At 43.8% G+C, this 17402-nt stretch overlaps 1 protein-coding gene across 1 annotated transcript in view; it reads right to left on the bottom strand.

The window, feature by feature from the left end:
• lhx4 (LIM homeobox 4) overlaps window positions 1–17402 on the bottom strand; it is a 200231-nt gene that overhangs the window by 152829 nt on the left and 30000 nt on the right. Inside the window, exons 6-7 of the mRNA XM_048602136.1 lie at window positions 3891–4013; window positions 1226–1366 (exon numbers count right to left, since the gene is read on the bottom strand). Coding sequence (XP_048458093.1) covers window positions 1226–1366; window positions 3891–4013 — 264 coding nt within the window. The remainder of the gene's footprint in view (window positions 1–1225; window positions 1367–3890; window positions 4014–17402) is intronic.

Below are 17402 nucleotides of genomic sequence, written 5' to 3'. Positions count from 1 at the left end.
CCTCCAGCGATACTGGGTCGAATCCCTGGAATTGCAGCAACGTGATCCAGAAGGAATGTACAGGCTCGGTTAGTGGAGCCACTGGCTCTTTCTCCAGCATGGGCTTGTCAATAAATGTGGCCTTGTTAAGTGTTGCCCACATCTGAATTAGACATTACTCTCTTACAGTTAAAGTGTTCATCTGTTGTTGGGTATGAAATTTAAATGCTTCCAAATCAGGACACTGGACAATTGATGGATTATCAAAAGCCTCACTAAGACCACCATGAATCGAGCATCTGTCCCTAGCTCCTGCAGAAGTGGTCTGTTCATTAAGTTGGACCTCTGAGTGTCAAATATCTAAGGCTGCCCCTTCCCCTTCCCATTGTCCTCTTCCTAATGCCATTAATGAATGCGACTGTTGTGCAGTTTTCAGTCAGGGGCAATAATCTGCTAAGGGTCAATGTTGATTCACTCCAGAGCTGGTGACAGCTAAAATGCAAGGAACACAGAGATTCTGGTTGTTAGAGAAGTCTTCGCGATTCCTGATAAATGCCCCAGGTGGGGAGCATCTCGCATTCTCACTCAATCTCACTCATTTCACCCAAGGGTCAGTCAAGCAATATTACAGATGGTTGCCCGCATCTTGAGGGTGGCTTGCTCCTGGGAACAGGCAGAACAATCATCCTGGGTAACCATTTTGCCTTCCATTGCCCGTGCCAACTTCAAACACAAACAGTTAGGAGCAGAAGACACTGCATGAACTGCTACCTGTGGAAGGGGAGGTGGCTTTTATCAGGCAGACATGTCCCGCTGGATGGAACTGTTGTCAATCATTAAAATCCAGGATGTGGATTTGTGAGACTGAGTGGAGGGGGATGGTGATCATGGATGGACAGGATGAAGTGTGGGCAAAGTATCTGTGCATGGGAGGGGCTTGGCGATTTCTGGAGGGATTTTGGGCGAGCGATGAGGAGTTTGGAGTTGGGTGAGTGTTGAGAGAGGCCTTGAGGGAACAACTGAGGATTTGGAAAATAAATATCCTTCATAAATGATGGGTTCTACAGGGCTCCCCAGACAAATCCTAAGAATAAAAGCCTATTTTCTTTCAGCCAATCTAGAGGATTGACGCAAGTGACAAGACCAAGGTCAACTAGTCATTCAATTACCTTTCCTCTAAGATAGGGAAATGGACAATGTTTAGAAGAAAATTGAAAGATAAAGTCTTACTCTCTCGCCTGTGAGCCATTGATTTATCGTATTTTGCAGCCTGCACTGTCAAGAGGTGAAACAGTGTCCACATGGAGCACGGGTAACCTCGGAAGTGAGGCCTGCTGCCCTGGCAACCTACCCAGTTCAGTCTGTCTGGCAACAGGGCCCCAGTTGTCTACGAGAAGGGAAGAAACAAATTAGAAATCAGATGTTGAGACCAATAACACGTTTGGTGCACTTCCTACATAGAAATGCTTTCAAGCACTTTTAAAATTGTACAGCACAGAATAAAAACGGGATCATTAGGTGTAGCTACAGGCCATTCAGCCCCTCAAACCTGCTGTACTACACAATTAGTCCACGCTCAAGTTCATTCCGCATCATGGAGGACATTTTTTTTTCACTGCTGTATGTATTAAATATAGGCATGAATAGACATGCTTTGTATGAGCTCTGCTATGGAGAAGCATTACACAGGCCATCCCAAACCGTGGGTCCTAAACCCTACTGGAATTGCTTGACAAGTTTTGCAGACCTGAGTGCCAAGGCACAAATGGCTGCAGCTAACAGCTACTGAGGCCATTTTCAATCCCCCGGCATTTTCTAAGGATGGAGATGACCTGTTGGATGAATCTTTGAGGCCAGTGACAAAGGCTGAGAGAAGGCCAATGCTCCCTGTCATTTAACCTCACATCATGCTCTACGTCATGCCCTCTGCCTCCCTTGCTCAGCTCCAACCCTCCCTCACTGAACAATTCTGTTTCCTTAAAAAGCATTAGTACAATAATCTAAGTTTAAATGCAATCTAAATAATCTAAGTTTAAGATACTGTTATAATTTAGATGTAGGGTCTGTTTTGGCTAATCAAATCCAATTAACTAACTTAACTAGGAACAGTTTTCAGTACAACAAATGCCATAGCAAATTAGAGAATTGCAGCTGTTGCTAACACAATTCATTTTATGAATTTTATGACAGCTCTCAACAGTTCGCCAAAATCATTTTTAGAGCAGCTCTTCTCCCCAAACAATTGCTCGCCCCTGGCTGACAGCTTACCCAGTAATAGCAATGCCAAAGAAAGCAGCTCTGTTAGAAATTAATTGTAGAAGATTCATGAGGAGCTAAATATGTATGGTTCTCCAGATCAGAGTACACCTACAGTGTGGATGCAGGCCATTCAACCCATCAAAAGCACACTGACCCTCTGAACAGCATCCTACCCAACACTGCATTTCCCAAGGCTATCGCACCTACACATCTCTGAATGCTACAGGGCAATTTAGCATGGCCAATCCACCTAACCTGCATATCGGAGGAAATCCATGCAGACATGGGGAGAACATGCAAACTCCACACAGATAGTTGACCAAGGGTAGAATCGAACCCAGGTTGCTAGTGCTTGGGGCAGGAGTGCTAGCCTTTGTGCCATCCTGATGTGGATATTGCTGAAGGGCTGGCATTTATTGATAACCCTTAGCTCCCCAAATGGTGCTGCTAGTCTGCTTTTCTGAGCTGCTGTTGCAACAAAATTTCACAGCGGGATTGATACAGTTGAATGTCTTGAAGGTCATTCAAGGGGTATTTAGAATTGTTGCGGGACTGGAGTCACACAGAAGCCAGGCAGGGTAAGGAAAGCAGGATTCGAATCCTAAAAGACTATTGCAATCCAAAATCTTCCAATCTTTATTGCCAGCAAGCTTTTTATTGCTGGATTTAAAAAAAAGTGTGAATTCAAATTCTCTGGATTGAGTCCAGGCTTCTGGAATATGTTATTCAGCCATGCAATGCTGTATTACTATGTAGTGTTTCCACTACAATGATGACCTCTAGTTACTTGTTTTCCAGATGTTGGCGACGATGGGAAGACTTTCCATTTGAAACATGGTTGTTTCAGTGGCCCAGACTATTTCACTGGACGTAAGCATGACAGAATGTCCCTGAGGGACATTACTCAGGCCTGTTGAGGTTTTGATAATCTAGCAGCTTCAATGACCATTTCTCTCTGGTATTGGCTACATATTAGCGGATGGGATTTGATCTCTTGATCTTTTGGCGACTATTCCATGACACTATTTTATATTGTGTAAGATAACAGAGCTGGAATGCACATTCGTCAGGTGTTCCAGCCCCTCCATCACAACATCCCATTGTTTCTCAAATGATTCCAAGGGATTTGGCACCACTGTCTTCTCCCAGAAGCCTAAAGATCTGTATCATACCCTTCTTGAAACTATTCAATATTTTTGCATCAACTGCTTTCTGTAGCAGCGAATTCCACGGGCTCACCACTCTCTGGGTGAACAAATTTCTCCTCAGCTCAGCCCTAAATGGCCTACCCCATATCCTTAGACTGTGACTTCTGGTTCTGGGTACATTCAAGATCTGAGCAAAAGGAAGTTTACTGACTAAGGGATGGCAGTGGCCTCCTGTCTCTTAGAAACAAATTCCATTCACATATCCTTATCCCTTCAGCCCTCATATAAATATAGTTACCTTCCTCTAAATGCACTTTACCTACTCACTTCAACTACTTCCTGTAGTGGTGAGTTTACATTCTAACACACCTTGAAAGAAGGTTCTTTTGAATTTCCTGTTGAACTTATCAGCCACTATCTTAGATTTCAAGCTCCAGACAGAAAGAATACCATCATAAAATGGGACACGATCTGCAAATTCAATGCATTAATCAGGCAGCTTACCCCATTCTTGTTGTTTAGCACGTCAATATAAACATTGTAGGAGATTGGTGCCACGTTATCCTCTTCCAGCCAGGAGTTAGTGATTTGAAGCAACTTCATGACAAAGGGTCGCCCCGGAAAGAACTAGGAAAAGAAAGCAAGGGATGTTAATAATTATTCAGAAAAAAAAATTAACCCATGCTTCTTTGGTGGCATACTGTTAAGTCCACATGGTGAATCCTGATGAGGAAGTGCCCCTAGCCCATCTTTCAAAAGGGAGAATCTAACAAAATCCCCTCCTTCTTGACATCCCATTAGTCTCTGAATGACATGAAAGAATCCAGTTGTCAGACTCAACGTGCAAGTTAGGTTTCCTCTGAAAGCAATGTCCATGAACTGCAGGACAGCAGCCTATAGTGCACTATATGACATTTTCAACTCCCAAACTAATCATTCCAAGGCCTCCCTTGCTAACAATTCCCTGCCCAGTGTTGAACTGAATGAAGGACCAGTTCTGTCCTGGATTCATGCCCACTAGAAAATTGGGTTAATTCCATATTGAATCCTTGATAATCAGGAAAGAGCTAAAGAACTGATTGTACTCAATGGAAGCTGACAATCTGTTTGAATGTGCAGTCTGTTAAATCACTCACACGAGTACCCCTCACTTCATCAGGGCAAATTATATTTTTGATGCTTATCCAATGGAGTCCACAGGGCATGATTAAAAAAGCAAAGACAATACACAAAACACTGAGGAAATCATTAATGGAGCACTATGCCTACCTCTGATCACGGTAATTTCTAGCCGATAAATCACTGAGTCTTTCATCAACTCCCCATGACGGGCACAGTATATGGCTTGAGATTGACTTTCAGGCATGTTTAATATGGTGGATGCCAAGAAGAAAACTGGCATGGGCCTGTGCTGGGAGACCCCATTTGGGGAGTGCCTGTTTTGTCACACGTGACTTGGAGATTATTCGGTGAAGGTCGGGGATATCCCTACACAGGGAGACAGGTAAAGAAAGTGATAGACTGATTGTCCCATTAAAACTACAGGTCCAATGGCTTTAACAGAATTCTCTCAACTGGCTGTATAAGTGCTAGGGCTGTCAAATGTCTTATTGACATTCTCGTGCTTTTTCTCACAAGATGGTTTCTTTCCTTGTCCTCCAGCTGCCTGATGGGTACAGAAAGTCAGATCCATAAGTATGGTTTGGAGACTCTTGTTAAGAATTCTTTAAGATAGAGCTTCCATTTGATTGTCATCAATTGCATACTCTTTACGCCTGCTCCAATAGGGTCACAGTCTAATTACCCAACATTGGACAGCCCCATCTGTGTGCAGGTTAGCTTGCTGCTAACTCCTTTTATTGAGGCAAGCAAGTCGGCACCTAGGAGTTTTACCACCCTGCAACACCCTGGGTCCTGATGAACACTGTTCACGTGCCAGAGCAAAGTTTCTGTTCTGTTTCACAAATATTTGTGGAGAAATTCAACACCGATGAGCCAAAGTTTGTGTGATTTCAAGCACAGGTTGTGGCCTGTGAAAATCATGTTCCCATGAGCTTTTAAAAAATAGTATGAATTCTGCTCAAGAAACTGATCAAATCCGGATCAAATTAATTACCAAGATTTTCTTATCTATTCCCAATGCAGGCCTTCGCAGCTTTTATTTTTCCTTAAGCTGCTGAGGACTAATAGACACATTTTAAAAGCTTTCAGATATTAAGTGCTATTTAATTTCCTAAGACGCTGACCACTACACAGTAGCAAATAATGAATGGCTTTGTAAAGTTATTTTGCAGTTATACTGAATCGGATTCCTCACAGTGGTAAAATTAAAAAGCATTAAAAATGCCTTTCCTTCTGGATTAATAAATCTGCACCGAGCAATCACTCTTAAATATATCAAAGAATACTTTTTATTGGAAAAATAAATTGCCTTCCAGAACTCTGTCCAGTAGTACCATAGAATTCCTACAGTGTGGAAGCAGGCCATCCTGCACCCCCAGCCTATCCCTGTAACCCTGTATTAACCATTGCTGACCCATGCATCCCTAAAGACAATGGGCAATTTAGCATGGCCAATCCACCTAACCTGCACATGTCTGGACTGTGGGAGGAAACTGGAGCATCCAGGGGACACCGACGCAGACACAGGGAGAATGTGCAAACTGTAAACAGTCACCCAAGGGTGGAATTGAGCCCAGGTCCCTGGCGCTGCGAGGCAGCAATGCTAGCCATTAAGCCACTATGCCACCCTAGTGCCATATCAGTCCATTTCATACTTTAGATCTGTGATCTTCTAAAGAAATTTAAGCAGAAACCTGATCTGTAAAACTAATACAGAAAATCAGTATAATTTTGTGTGCAATTTGCATCCAAATTGGTAAGTGGGCCCAACTCAAACTTGTCCAGGAGTCTTAATCTTCAGCATTGACAGCATGGATTACTGAGTATTCACACTATTAATGGCAAGGCTGTCTATTCTGGCAACAACAGTACAAGGCTTGAGAAAAGATTGGCACAGTGGAGACCCAGAGGATGTGAGACAGGAGGGGGCCTTTCAGCCAAAGCGGTTACTACATGTGGATGATAATGCCTTGCCGTCAACTTGCAAACAGACAAGGGAGTGAAAAAATACATGCCACATGAGGACCAGGATGACATATTTCTCTCAGCACCCCTCTCACCAACAGCTTGCAAAGCACGAACAAAGTAAGGCCATGGTTTTCCTCACGTTCTGATAAAAAAAAACTTGTGCATGGGATGTAGACATCGCGGGCTAGGGTAGGAAACCTTTCCTGGAGGTGGTGCTGAGCTGCCTTCTGAAACAACTGCAGTCCATGAAGTGCACCCAGAATGTTGTTAGGGAGTTCTAGAATTCTGACTCAGAGACACTGAAGGAGCAGCAATATATTTCCAAGTCAGGGCTTGCAGGGGTGCTGGCATGTGGTGGTATTCCTATCCATTTGCTGTCCTGGTCTTTCTTGATGCTAGAGGCTGTGCAATAAAACTTGGGTTAGTTACTGCAGTGCCTTTTGTGCATTGTACATACTGCTGCAAGTATGTGTCAGAGGTCAAGAAAATGAATGCTGAAGATAGTTGATGTGTGTCAAACTTCTTGAGTGTTGTTGAAGCTGCACTTATTCAGGCAAGCGGGGACTATTCCATCACACTCCTGATACATGCCTCATTGATGGAGAATTCAGGAAGTGAGTTACCTGCTGCAGTATTTCTGACCTCTGACCTGCTCTCTTAGCCGCAGTATTTAAATGGCTAGTCCAGTTCAGTTTCTGGTCAATGGTAAGCCTCAGGATGCTGGAGGTGATCATTGTTTGATACTTTTGTGGCATATGTAATACTTGGAATTTATCAGTGTAAGCTTGGATAATGTGTCCAGGTCTGGCTGCATTTGGGCACGGACCGTTTCAGGACCTGAGGAGTCATGAATGGCACAGAACATTGTGCAATCATCAGTGAACATCCGTACCTCTGACTTAATGGTAGAGTAAAGATCATTGATGAAGCAGCTGAAGATAACAGGGCCTAGGATAACTACACTGAGGAACTTCTGCAGAGATGCCTTGTAACTGTGATGACTGACCTTTCACAACCACAACCATCTTCGTATGTGTCAGATATGACTCCAACAGTGGACAGTCATCCCCCTGAATCCCATTTACTCCTATTTTAATCCTTGATACCATTGCTGTTGGGACAGGACACACCTCTGATTGGTAAGTGTGGCATTTTATAAATTATAACATATGATTCCATGGGTATGATTAAGTCAGGCTGTTGCTTGACTGGTGTGTGAGATATCTCTCCCAATTTGGCAAAACTACCCAGATGTTAATAAGCAGGGATTCGCAGGGGTGACAGGGCTGTATTTACAACTGTTCCAGTTTTTAGGTCAATGTGGGTTTCCTTCCTTCAAACTTTACTGCGGTATGATCCAACTGAGAGGCTTGATGGGCCATTGCTGTGGGTCTTGAGTCACACGTAGGCTAGACCAGGCAAGGATGGCAGAATTCCTTCCTTCAAGGAATGCAGTGAACCACATGGGCTTTTAATGACAAAATAATTTGATGACCTTTTTTTAAATTACAAATTTTATTGATCTCAGATTTCACAATCTGCTGCAGTGGAATTCAAACTCCTGTCCTCAGAACATGGGCCCAAATCTTCAGATGCTGGAAATCTGAAACAGAAACAGAAATCGCCAGAGAAACTCAGCAGATCTGGCAGCATCTGAAGAAGGGTCACTGGACTTGAAACGTTAACTCTGCTTTCTCTTCACAGATGCTGCCAGACCTGTTGAGTTTCTCCAGTAATCTCTGTTTAGGTTCCTAGATTATTAGCCTAGTAGCAATATCACCATTTCCCTTGTCGGTATGACTTGCTTTGGCATTTCAATGTACCTGCATGGTTTATCAAGGGAAACCGAGAGAGACCCAGCTGTGACAAAAGGAGATTAAAATTCCCTTTTCATGTTTAATTTTTTTTAAATAAAAAGAAATTAAAACTTTGTTTCCGTAATTTCTGGATACCTGCCCACCCCCTCTCTGCCCTGTGGAAGTTCTTGCTATTCCCCATTTGTATTCTGCTCTCTGTATTAAACACTCAGCTACGAGCCGAGATAAAATCACGTCTGCTTCAATCCAACAACCACGGCCCCCAAGGACTCAGAAAATCTACTTCTGTTCAATAACTGCAACTAAAATTCAATTAGTATTAGCACAGAGACAAACATCACGGGATCTGAGAACACTCACCGCAAACAGGGTTAAAAACAAGATTACCACGGTTAACTGAACAGACTCCTTCCTCTCCAGTGACCTACGACTAAGCCTGCAATGGAACCTCAGTCTGTGCTGCTCGTTCCACTAATAGGATTTTGAAAACCTCTTACAAACCAATTTCTCCTCAATCTATGCTGTGGTACAGCCTTCTTGCTGGTTGAATGTAAATGCAGAGAGACACACACATTCACACCCAGATACATGTGTGTACACACAGACCTGTCTGTGTATAAGTGCGTACCCAAAAATGATTATGTTAAAATAACAAGAATATAAGAACCTAAGAACATAATCATGAACCTCCACTTCCTAATCGGAAGCAGAAAGGAAACCCAAAGAAGAGTTATTATTTTAAGTGCTCCCTTTGACTTCAACAACAACCTCCCAAAGTGCCTCACAGCAGCATCACAGAACAAAATATTATCCAATGTGGCAGAGTGTATGAAGAGACAGTGAAAAGCTTGGTCAAAGAAGTGGTCTGCCTAGCGAGGTACAAAGAGGCTGAAGTATTTTGGAAGGCTATGTTAGAACTTGAGGGGCAGGCAACTGAAAAATGTGATTGCTATTTGTGTGAGGCTAAAACTGGGGATTCACAAGGCCAGACCAGATGAGCACTGATATCTCAGATGACCGTGAGCCTGTGAGAGATTGCAAAGGTTGCGATGGGCCAGTCCACGGAAGGTTTTGAAAACAATGATAAGACATTTTAAAACCAAATTGCTGATCCAGCAGGAGCCAATGTTGAAGGTAGTGGTTGGTGTGCCAAGCTTCTTGAGTGTTGTAGGAGCTGCACTCATCCAGGTGAGTGCAGAGCATTCCATCATACTCCTGATGTGTATCCCATTGATGGTGGAGTCAGGAACAGAGTTACTGGCTGTTCTGACCAGTTCTTGTAGCCACAGTATTTACACGGACAGTCCATTTCAATTTCTGGTCAATGGGGAACCTCAAGATGTTGGAGATGGTCATTGCCTGGTACTTGTGTGACATATTCATCTGCAAAAGCCTGGATACAGTGTCCAGGTCTTGCTGACTTTGGGCATGGACTGCTTCAGTAAGCTAGGGAGCACAGTGGTATTAGGGGAACAGGGCTTGGTTTGAGTCCAGAAACAGGCAGCAGAGTTTTGGATCAAGTTTACAGAGGGCAGTATGTGGGAGACCAGTCAAGGGGAGCTTCCAATAATTAAGGAGATTTCTGTGTAATCATAAGAATGCACCTATAGTTCTTGAAGGAAAAAGTCAAAATGTCAAAGCTTCCTTCTAGGTTTCCCTCAGTGATGTCAGTGAGCAGCTGCCCTATCCTTGAGCTGCTCTGCTCTGTTCAAACTTGGTCAAAATCACTGCCAGCTGGACCCAGGCTACCCAGCTCCGTTTGCTTTCCTCTCCCTGGGCATTATCTGCCTCCTGAAGTCACTCAACCTCAACCAGTTCTCTTGTTTGCTTTCCTCATTAAAATTGTTTGAATTGCTGTAATTGCTTAAACTTTGTTCAAATCGTACCCGCATCTGATCATTCCCACATTTCACCACATCTCCTAACTGCTTCCCTTTTCACATGCAAAATTAACTTGCCTTGTAATAGGGTGCAATTCTAGAGAACATCCTCCATTTGCTCACACAAATGATTCTTCACATGAGCTGGTTATTTTCTTAAGGGGCGGTGGGAGTCACTACAGACAAGCCCAAGCCTTCCTTCAGCTGACACCTGCATTATTCAGTAACCCTACGTGGAAGGTAGGTGGGTAATGCAGTTTATGATCTCTGGATAATTTGCACAATGACACTTAGTGTGGAGGCCAGCACTACTGCTCTTGCTTTGGATCAGATCATGTCCATTTGTAGAAATCACAGATCTCTGTCTGTGTGGCTCAGTAAATACAGTGCAAAACATGAAGCAGGACAGATGCATAATTGCTCTCTTGAGGGAGGTTTCTTTCCCATCAACCTAATTGGCGTGATACCGGATTGAATGGGTATTTTAACACTTTAAAGGCTGAACTAATGATTTTAGATCCTATGACTTAACTGCAAATTGGATGTTATTTCTTTGCAGATAACCTGTGCAGTTATGTGATCTCAGCATGGCCCACATGAATTGGCTGGTGTTGGCCACTGAGACACCTATCCCTCATATTATTAATTCACAGTCTCACTCCATCCTCATCTATCCAAAATGGTATGTTTGCCTTTATTGGTCAGTGCACTGAGAAAAGAATTGGGAGGTCATGTTGTATCTGTACAGAACATTGGTTAGACCATTTTTGGAACACTGCATTCAATTCTGGTCTCCCTGCAAAAGGAAAGATGTTGTTCAAATTGAAAGAGTTCAGAAAAGATTTACAAGGATATTGTCAGGGTTGGAGGATTTGAGCTAGGCTGTGGTAATTTTCCCTGGAGCGTCAGAGGCTGAGGGATGACCTTATGGAGGCTTACAAAATCATCAGGGGCATGAATAGGGTGGTTAGCCAAGGTCTTTTTCCCAGGGTAGGAGAGTCCAAAACTAGAGGGCATAGGTTTAAGGTGAGAAGGGAAAGATTTAAAAAGGGACTTAAGGGACAATTTTTTTTACACAGAGGGTGGTGCGTGTATGGAATGAGCTGCCAGAGGAAGTGGTGGAGGCTGGTACAATGACAACATTTAGAAAGCATTTAGATGGGTACATAAATAGGAAGCGTTTCGAGGGATATGGGTTAAATGCTGGCAAATGCAGGTAGATTAATTCAGAATATCTGGTCAGTATGGACAAATTGGACTGAAGGGTCATGCTGTACCGCTTATGACTTTATATCACAAAAACTTTGCAAAGAATTTAGTTTTTGGCATGCTTTAAGAACAAAAAACAAAGAACAAAGAAAATTACAGCACTGGAACAGGCTCTTCGGTCCACCAAGCCTGAGCCGATCCAGATCCTCTATCTAAACCTGTTGCCTATTTTCCAAGGATCTGTATCCCTCTGCTCCCTGCCCAATCATGTATCTGTCTAGATACATCTTAAATGACACTACCGTGCCCGCCTCAACCACCTCCGCTGGCAACGCGTTCCAGGCACCCACCACCCTCTGCGTAAAGAATTTTCTATGCATATTTCCCTTAAACTTTTCCCCCCTCACCTTGAAATCATGACCCCTAGTAATTGAGTCCCCCACTCTGGGAAAAAAACTTCTTGCTATCCACCTTGTCTATACCTCTCATGATTTTGTAGACCTCAATCAGGTCCCCCCTCAATCTCCATCTTTCTAATGTAAATAATCATAATCTACTCAACCTCTCTTCATAGCTAGTGCCTTCTATACCAGGCAACATCCTGGTGAACCTCCTCTGCATCCTCTCCAAAGCATCCACATCCTTTTGGTAATGTGGTGACCAGAGCTGTATGCAGTATTCCAAATGTGGTCGAACTAAAGTCCTATACAACTGTAACATGACCTGCCAACTCTTGTACTCAATACCCTGTCCGATGAATGAAAGCATGCCGTATGCCTTCTTGACCACTCTATCGACCTGCGTTGCCACCTTCAGGGTACAATGGACCTGAACACCCAGATCTCTCTGTGCATCAGTTTTCCCCAGGGCTTTTCCATTTACCGTATAGTTCGCTCATGAATTGGATCTTCCAAAATGAATCACCTCGCATTTGCCTGGATTGAACACCATCTGCCATTTCTCCGCCCAACTCTCCAATCTATCTATATTCTGCTGCATTCTCCAACGGTTCCCTTCACTATCTGTTACTCCACCAATCTTAGTGTCATCTGCAAACTTGCTAATCAGACCATCTATACCTTCCTCCAGATCATTTATGTATATCACAAGCAACAGTGGTCCCAACACGGATCCCTGTGGAACACCACTGGTCATAGTTCTCCATTTTGAGAAACTCCCTTCCACTACAACCCTCTGTCTCCTGTTGCCTAGCCAGTTCTCTATCCAGCTAGCTAGTACACCTTGGACCTCATGCGACTTCACTTTCTCCATCAGCCTACCATGGGGAACATTATCAAACGCCTTACTGAAGTCCATGTATATGACATCTACAGCCCTTCCCTCATCTATCAACTTTGTCACTTCCTCAAAGAATTCTATCAAGTTGGTAATACACCTTCCCTACACAAAACCATGCTGTCTATCACTAATAAGCCCATTTTCTTCCAAATATAAATGGATCCTATCCCTCAGTATCTTCTCCAGCAGCTTCCCACCACTGACGTCAGGCTCACCGGTCTATAATTACCTGGATTATCCTTGCTACCCTTCTTAAACAGAGGGACAACATTAGCAATTCTCCAGTCCACCGGGACCTCACCCGTGTTCAAGGATGCTGCAAAGATATCTGTTAAGGCCGCAGCTATTTCCTCTCTCTCTTCCCTCAGTAACCTGGGATAGATGCCATCCGGACCTGGGGACTTATCCACCTGAATGTCTTTTAGAATACCCAACACTTCCCCCCTCCTTATGCTGACTTGACCTAGAGTAATCAAACATCTATCCCTAACCTCAACATCCATTATGTCCCTCTCCTCAGTGAATACCGACGCAAAGTACTCATTAAGAATCTCGCTCATTTTTTCTGACTCCTCGCATAACTTCCCTGCTTTGTCCTTGAGTGGGCCAACCCTTTCTCTAGTTACCCTCTTGCTCCTTATGTATGAATAAAAGGCTTTGGGATTTTCCTTAACCCTGTTTGCTAAAGATATTTCATGACCCCTTTAAGATTTGAAAATTATCATCGGACCAGGCCAGTAACAGGAGGACCTCCAACTTGTTCATTAAAACTTTTCAGTATAGGATGGGAAAGCTGGTCAACCTATCAGCGTGTCAGAGATCATTTCAACATTCGGTTCTAGTTAAATGCTGCTAAGTCTCTTGCTCTGATGCACTTCTCTGCTGACACCATAATAACCAGTTAAATATCAAATGCTCCCACCACTGTGTGAGGCCAAGTTACACATCATAAGGGAATGGTTGAGTAACAGGACATTTGGTGATTGTATGGCAATTGGGCCAGTAAAAAGGGGTGTTGACCCCCCCCAGCATGTTCGTTTGCAGCCCCTTGCACTAACTGTGACGAGATCAGCTCATTGCTGTCTTCGCCTTCAGTGACTTAGCACACACCAAAACCAACCTGCAGTGGCTGGGTGGGGACAACAGACTTGTAGCAAAATTAAATAATACACCTCAGAGATTTTGCAATGTTGAAAGGCGCTATACAAATGCAAGCTGTTGCTGGCAAGGCTAGACGACATGGAAGGGAAGATTGCGAATCAGGGACAAGGTGAGAGAGCTAAGTGCTAAGTGATGTATCTCACTCAACACATATGTATGATATTTTCAGTTTGAAATGGACTTGTCCTGAGTAGTTTCTAAACGTTTTCTTTGTTACTTCAACAAATTTATTATGACGAGACAAACCAAAACATTAAACGTATTAACTGCGAATAATTGCACCAAATCCTGTTGTCTCTGTATCTGTAGTCATTTTGAAGAGTTTCCCTGATAGACTGGAAGGAATTGTTACGGGGATCAGACTGACCCTCCAAAGAGCCCCATTCGTCTTTTCTCTTCCTTTTAGATGTTTTTCTCTTCTTCACTTTGAAAGCAGACTGGGACACACACTTCTCCTGGCTAATGTCCCTTTGTATGTGACTGATGATCCCGGCAGACAGTGAGCTGAAAAAGTCAAGGCATGGATTCTGTGCTCGTCAAAGGGGCTGGGCGTTCAAGTGTTGATAAGCAGCTCAACTTGACAGAGCAGCTGGAGACGTGGATGGGGTCTGGGCGGGATACATGTTGGTGACCCTACGGTCTCCTGCTAGGACGGAGAGTTGCCGGCTGCAAAAGGTCACACGTGTGGATTAGTGTCAAAGCTGACCTCTGTCGCTCAGACCTGGGGCTATCAGCTCACACTGCTGCCACTGAATTTCAACCACAGGATGGGGATCAGAGTCAACAGCTTGAAGCTCCGAGGAACTGTTATCCTGCACCAACTCAAAATTAAAGGCTGGCATTCCGGAAACGTGGAATGGCTTGAGTTATACCACTAAGGCAGCTTTAGGCGCGAGTCCAATACTACCTGACAGTGAGGTTAACTTTATACATTAGAGGTTATCTGCTGACCAGAGTGTTTGATTCCAATTGATGATGGGCTGATTGGCCTTCTTCCGTGCTAACAGGATTCACTGGAGAGAGCAGTCAGGTTGGGTGGGAGCGGGTTATACAGTGGAAAAAATAAATCAGTGTCTTAGATGGTCATCATCCCAATGCTTAGCAACAGTAATTGAGTTATGAGAACTATTTTGCATGGTACAGAACTGTTTGCTGGAGCTTTGCTACTATTCCTATAGGTACACAATAGGTCTGGAATAGCAAGCTAATTTGGTGGCCTGCAGAGGAGTATACCACGTTTATACCCAGGAAAGTGAGGACATGAAAATGCAGGTTAGCTCCTGTGCCGGCTGTCACTCTCACCTCACCTCTGGAATTCAGCTCTTTTGTCCATGTTTGAACCAAGGCTGTAATGAGGTCAGGGGCTGAGTGGCCCTGGCGGAACCCAAACTGGGCGTCACTGAGCAGGTAATTACTGAGTCGGTGCTGCTTGATAACACTGTTGTTGACACCTTCCATCACTTTACTGATGATCGAAAGTAGACTGATAGGAAGGTAACTGGCCGGGTTGGATTTGTGTACAGGATACACCTGGGCAATTTTCTACATTGTTGGGTAGATGCCAGTGTTGTCACTGTTTTGGAGCAGCTTGGCTAGGGGAGCGGTAAGCTCTGGAACACAAGTTTTCAGTACTATTGCTGCAATGTTGTCAGGGTGCACAGTCTTTGCAGTACCCAGTGTCTCCAACTGTTTCTCGATATCACATGGAGTGAATCAAATTGGCTGAAGACGGGTATCTGTAATGCTGGGGGCCACTGGAGGAGACCGAGATGGATCATTCACTCGGCACTTCTGGCTGAAGATTGTTGCAAATGCTTCAGGCTTATCTTTTGCACTGATGTGCTGGGCTCCTCCATCATTGAGGATGGGGATATTTCTCCTCCCCTCAGAACTGTTTAATTGTTGAACACCATTCACGACTGGATTTTGCAGGACCGCAGAGCTTAGATCCGTTGGTTGTGGGATCTCTTAGCTCTATCTATCACTTGCTGCTTATGCTGTTTGGCACACAAGTAATCCTGTTTGGTGGCTTCACCAGGCTGACACATCATTTTTAGGGATGTCTGGTGCTGTTCCTGGCATGTCCTCCTGCACTCTCCACTGAACCAGGGTTGATCCCCTGGCTTGACGGTAATGGTTGAGTGAGGGATCTGCCGGGCCATGAGGTTACAGATTGTGCTGGAATACAATTCTGCTGCTGTTGATGGCCCACAGCGCCTCGTGGATGCCCAGTCTTGAGTTGCTAGATCTGTTCAAAGTCCACCCAATTTAGCACAGTTATAATGCCACACAATATGATGGACAGTATTCTCAATGTGAAGCTGGGACTTTGTCTCCACAAAGACTGTGCGGTGATCACTCTTACCGATACTTTTGTAGAGAGATGCATTTGCAGCCAGCTGATAGGTGAGGAGGAGGTCATTTCCCTCTTGTTGGTTGCTTCATTATCTGCTGCAGACCAAGTCCAGCTGCTTTCTTCTTTAGAACCCGACCAGCTCGATCAGTAATGTTGCTGCCAAGCCACTCTTGGTGGTGGACATTGAAATCCCTCATGCAGAGTATATTGTGTGCTCGTTCCACCCTCAGTGCTTCCTCCAACTTTTGCTTAACATGCAGTAGTACTGATTCATCAGTGGAAGGAAGTTTCCTTGCCCATGTTTAATCTGGAGCCATGTGATTCCATGGAGTCTGGAATCAACGTTGAGGACTCTCAGGGCAACTCCCTCTTGACTGTATACCATTGTGCTCCCACCTGTTCTGGGTCTGTCCTGCTGCTGGGACAGGACATATCCAAGGATGGTGATCATGGTGTGTGGGACACTTACATTTCTAGGATTCTATGGTCAGCTGGCTTTCAAATCATTTGGGAGGAAACAAAAATATTTTTAAAAATATTCCAACAGTAGCAAAGAGACATTTGATTTTGCACTGAGCCCGTTTTCAAGGTGGACATGAGAAGTGTCAGACCAGCCATGATATTATTGAAGGGCGGAGAAGGCTCACAGGGTTGAATGGCCTACTCCTGTTCCTGTTTATGATGGCCTTATGTCAGACGTACAAAGGATAATATTGAAGGTACAGTTCACTAATTAGGTTATCATTAAAGTTGTAACATGGTTAATGTTCCTATTTCATGAAAAATCCTACTTAGAGTTCACTGTCAACAGATAGAGGAGCAAGGCAAGCAAATTATGAACAGGTTTTTTTTTATTGTTTGCCCTATCCTTAAATTTGTGAGCAAATTCATTTCTGCTTCACTTCTAGATTTATCTTAGAGTCATGGAGTTGCACAGCATGGAAATAGACCCTTCAGTCCAGTTTGTCCACGCCGACCAGATATCCGAAATTAACCTCATCCCTTTTTGCCAGCATGAGGTTACTCCTCACTTTTGATTTGTTGCTAATTTACTTACTCTAAACTTGTACATTTGCTCAACTCTAATTATTGATTTTATTGTTATTTTGAGAAGATTAAATTTAATTGAGTCAAAAAGCGCAACGTCTAAATGTAACACGCAGGAAAATGCAATATGACAACCAAATGGTATTGGTGCAATTTA

The sequence above is a fragment of the Rhincodon typus genome, chromosome 10 (genome assembly GCF_021869965.1).
Source record: "Rhincodon typus isolate 14 chromosome 10, sRhiTyp1.1, whole genome shotgun sequence".
NCBI classification, from domain to species: Eukaryota; Metazoa; Chordata; class Chondrichthyes; order Orectolobiformes; family Rhincodontidae; genus Rhincodon; species Rhincodon typus.
Note: the sequence above shows the minus strand (reverse complement) of the source record. Positions and strands in the feature narration are given on the sequence as shown.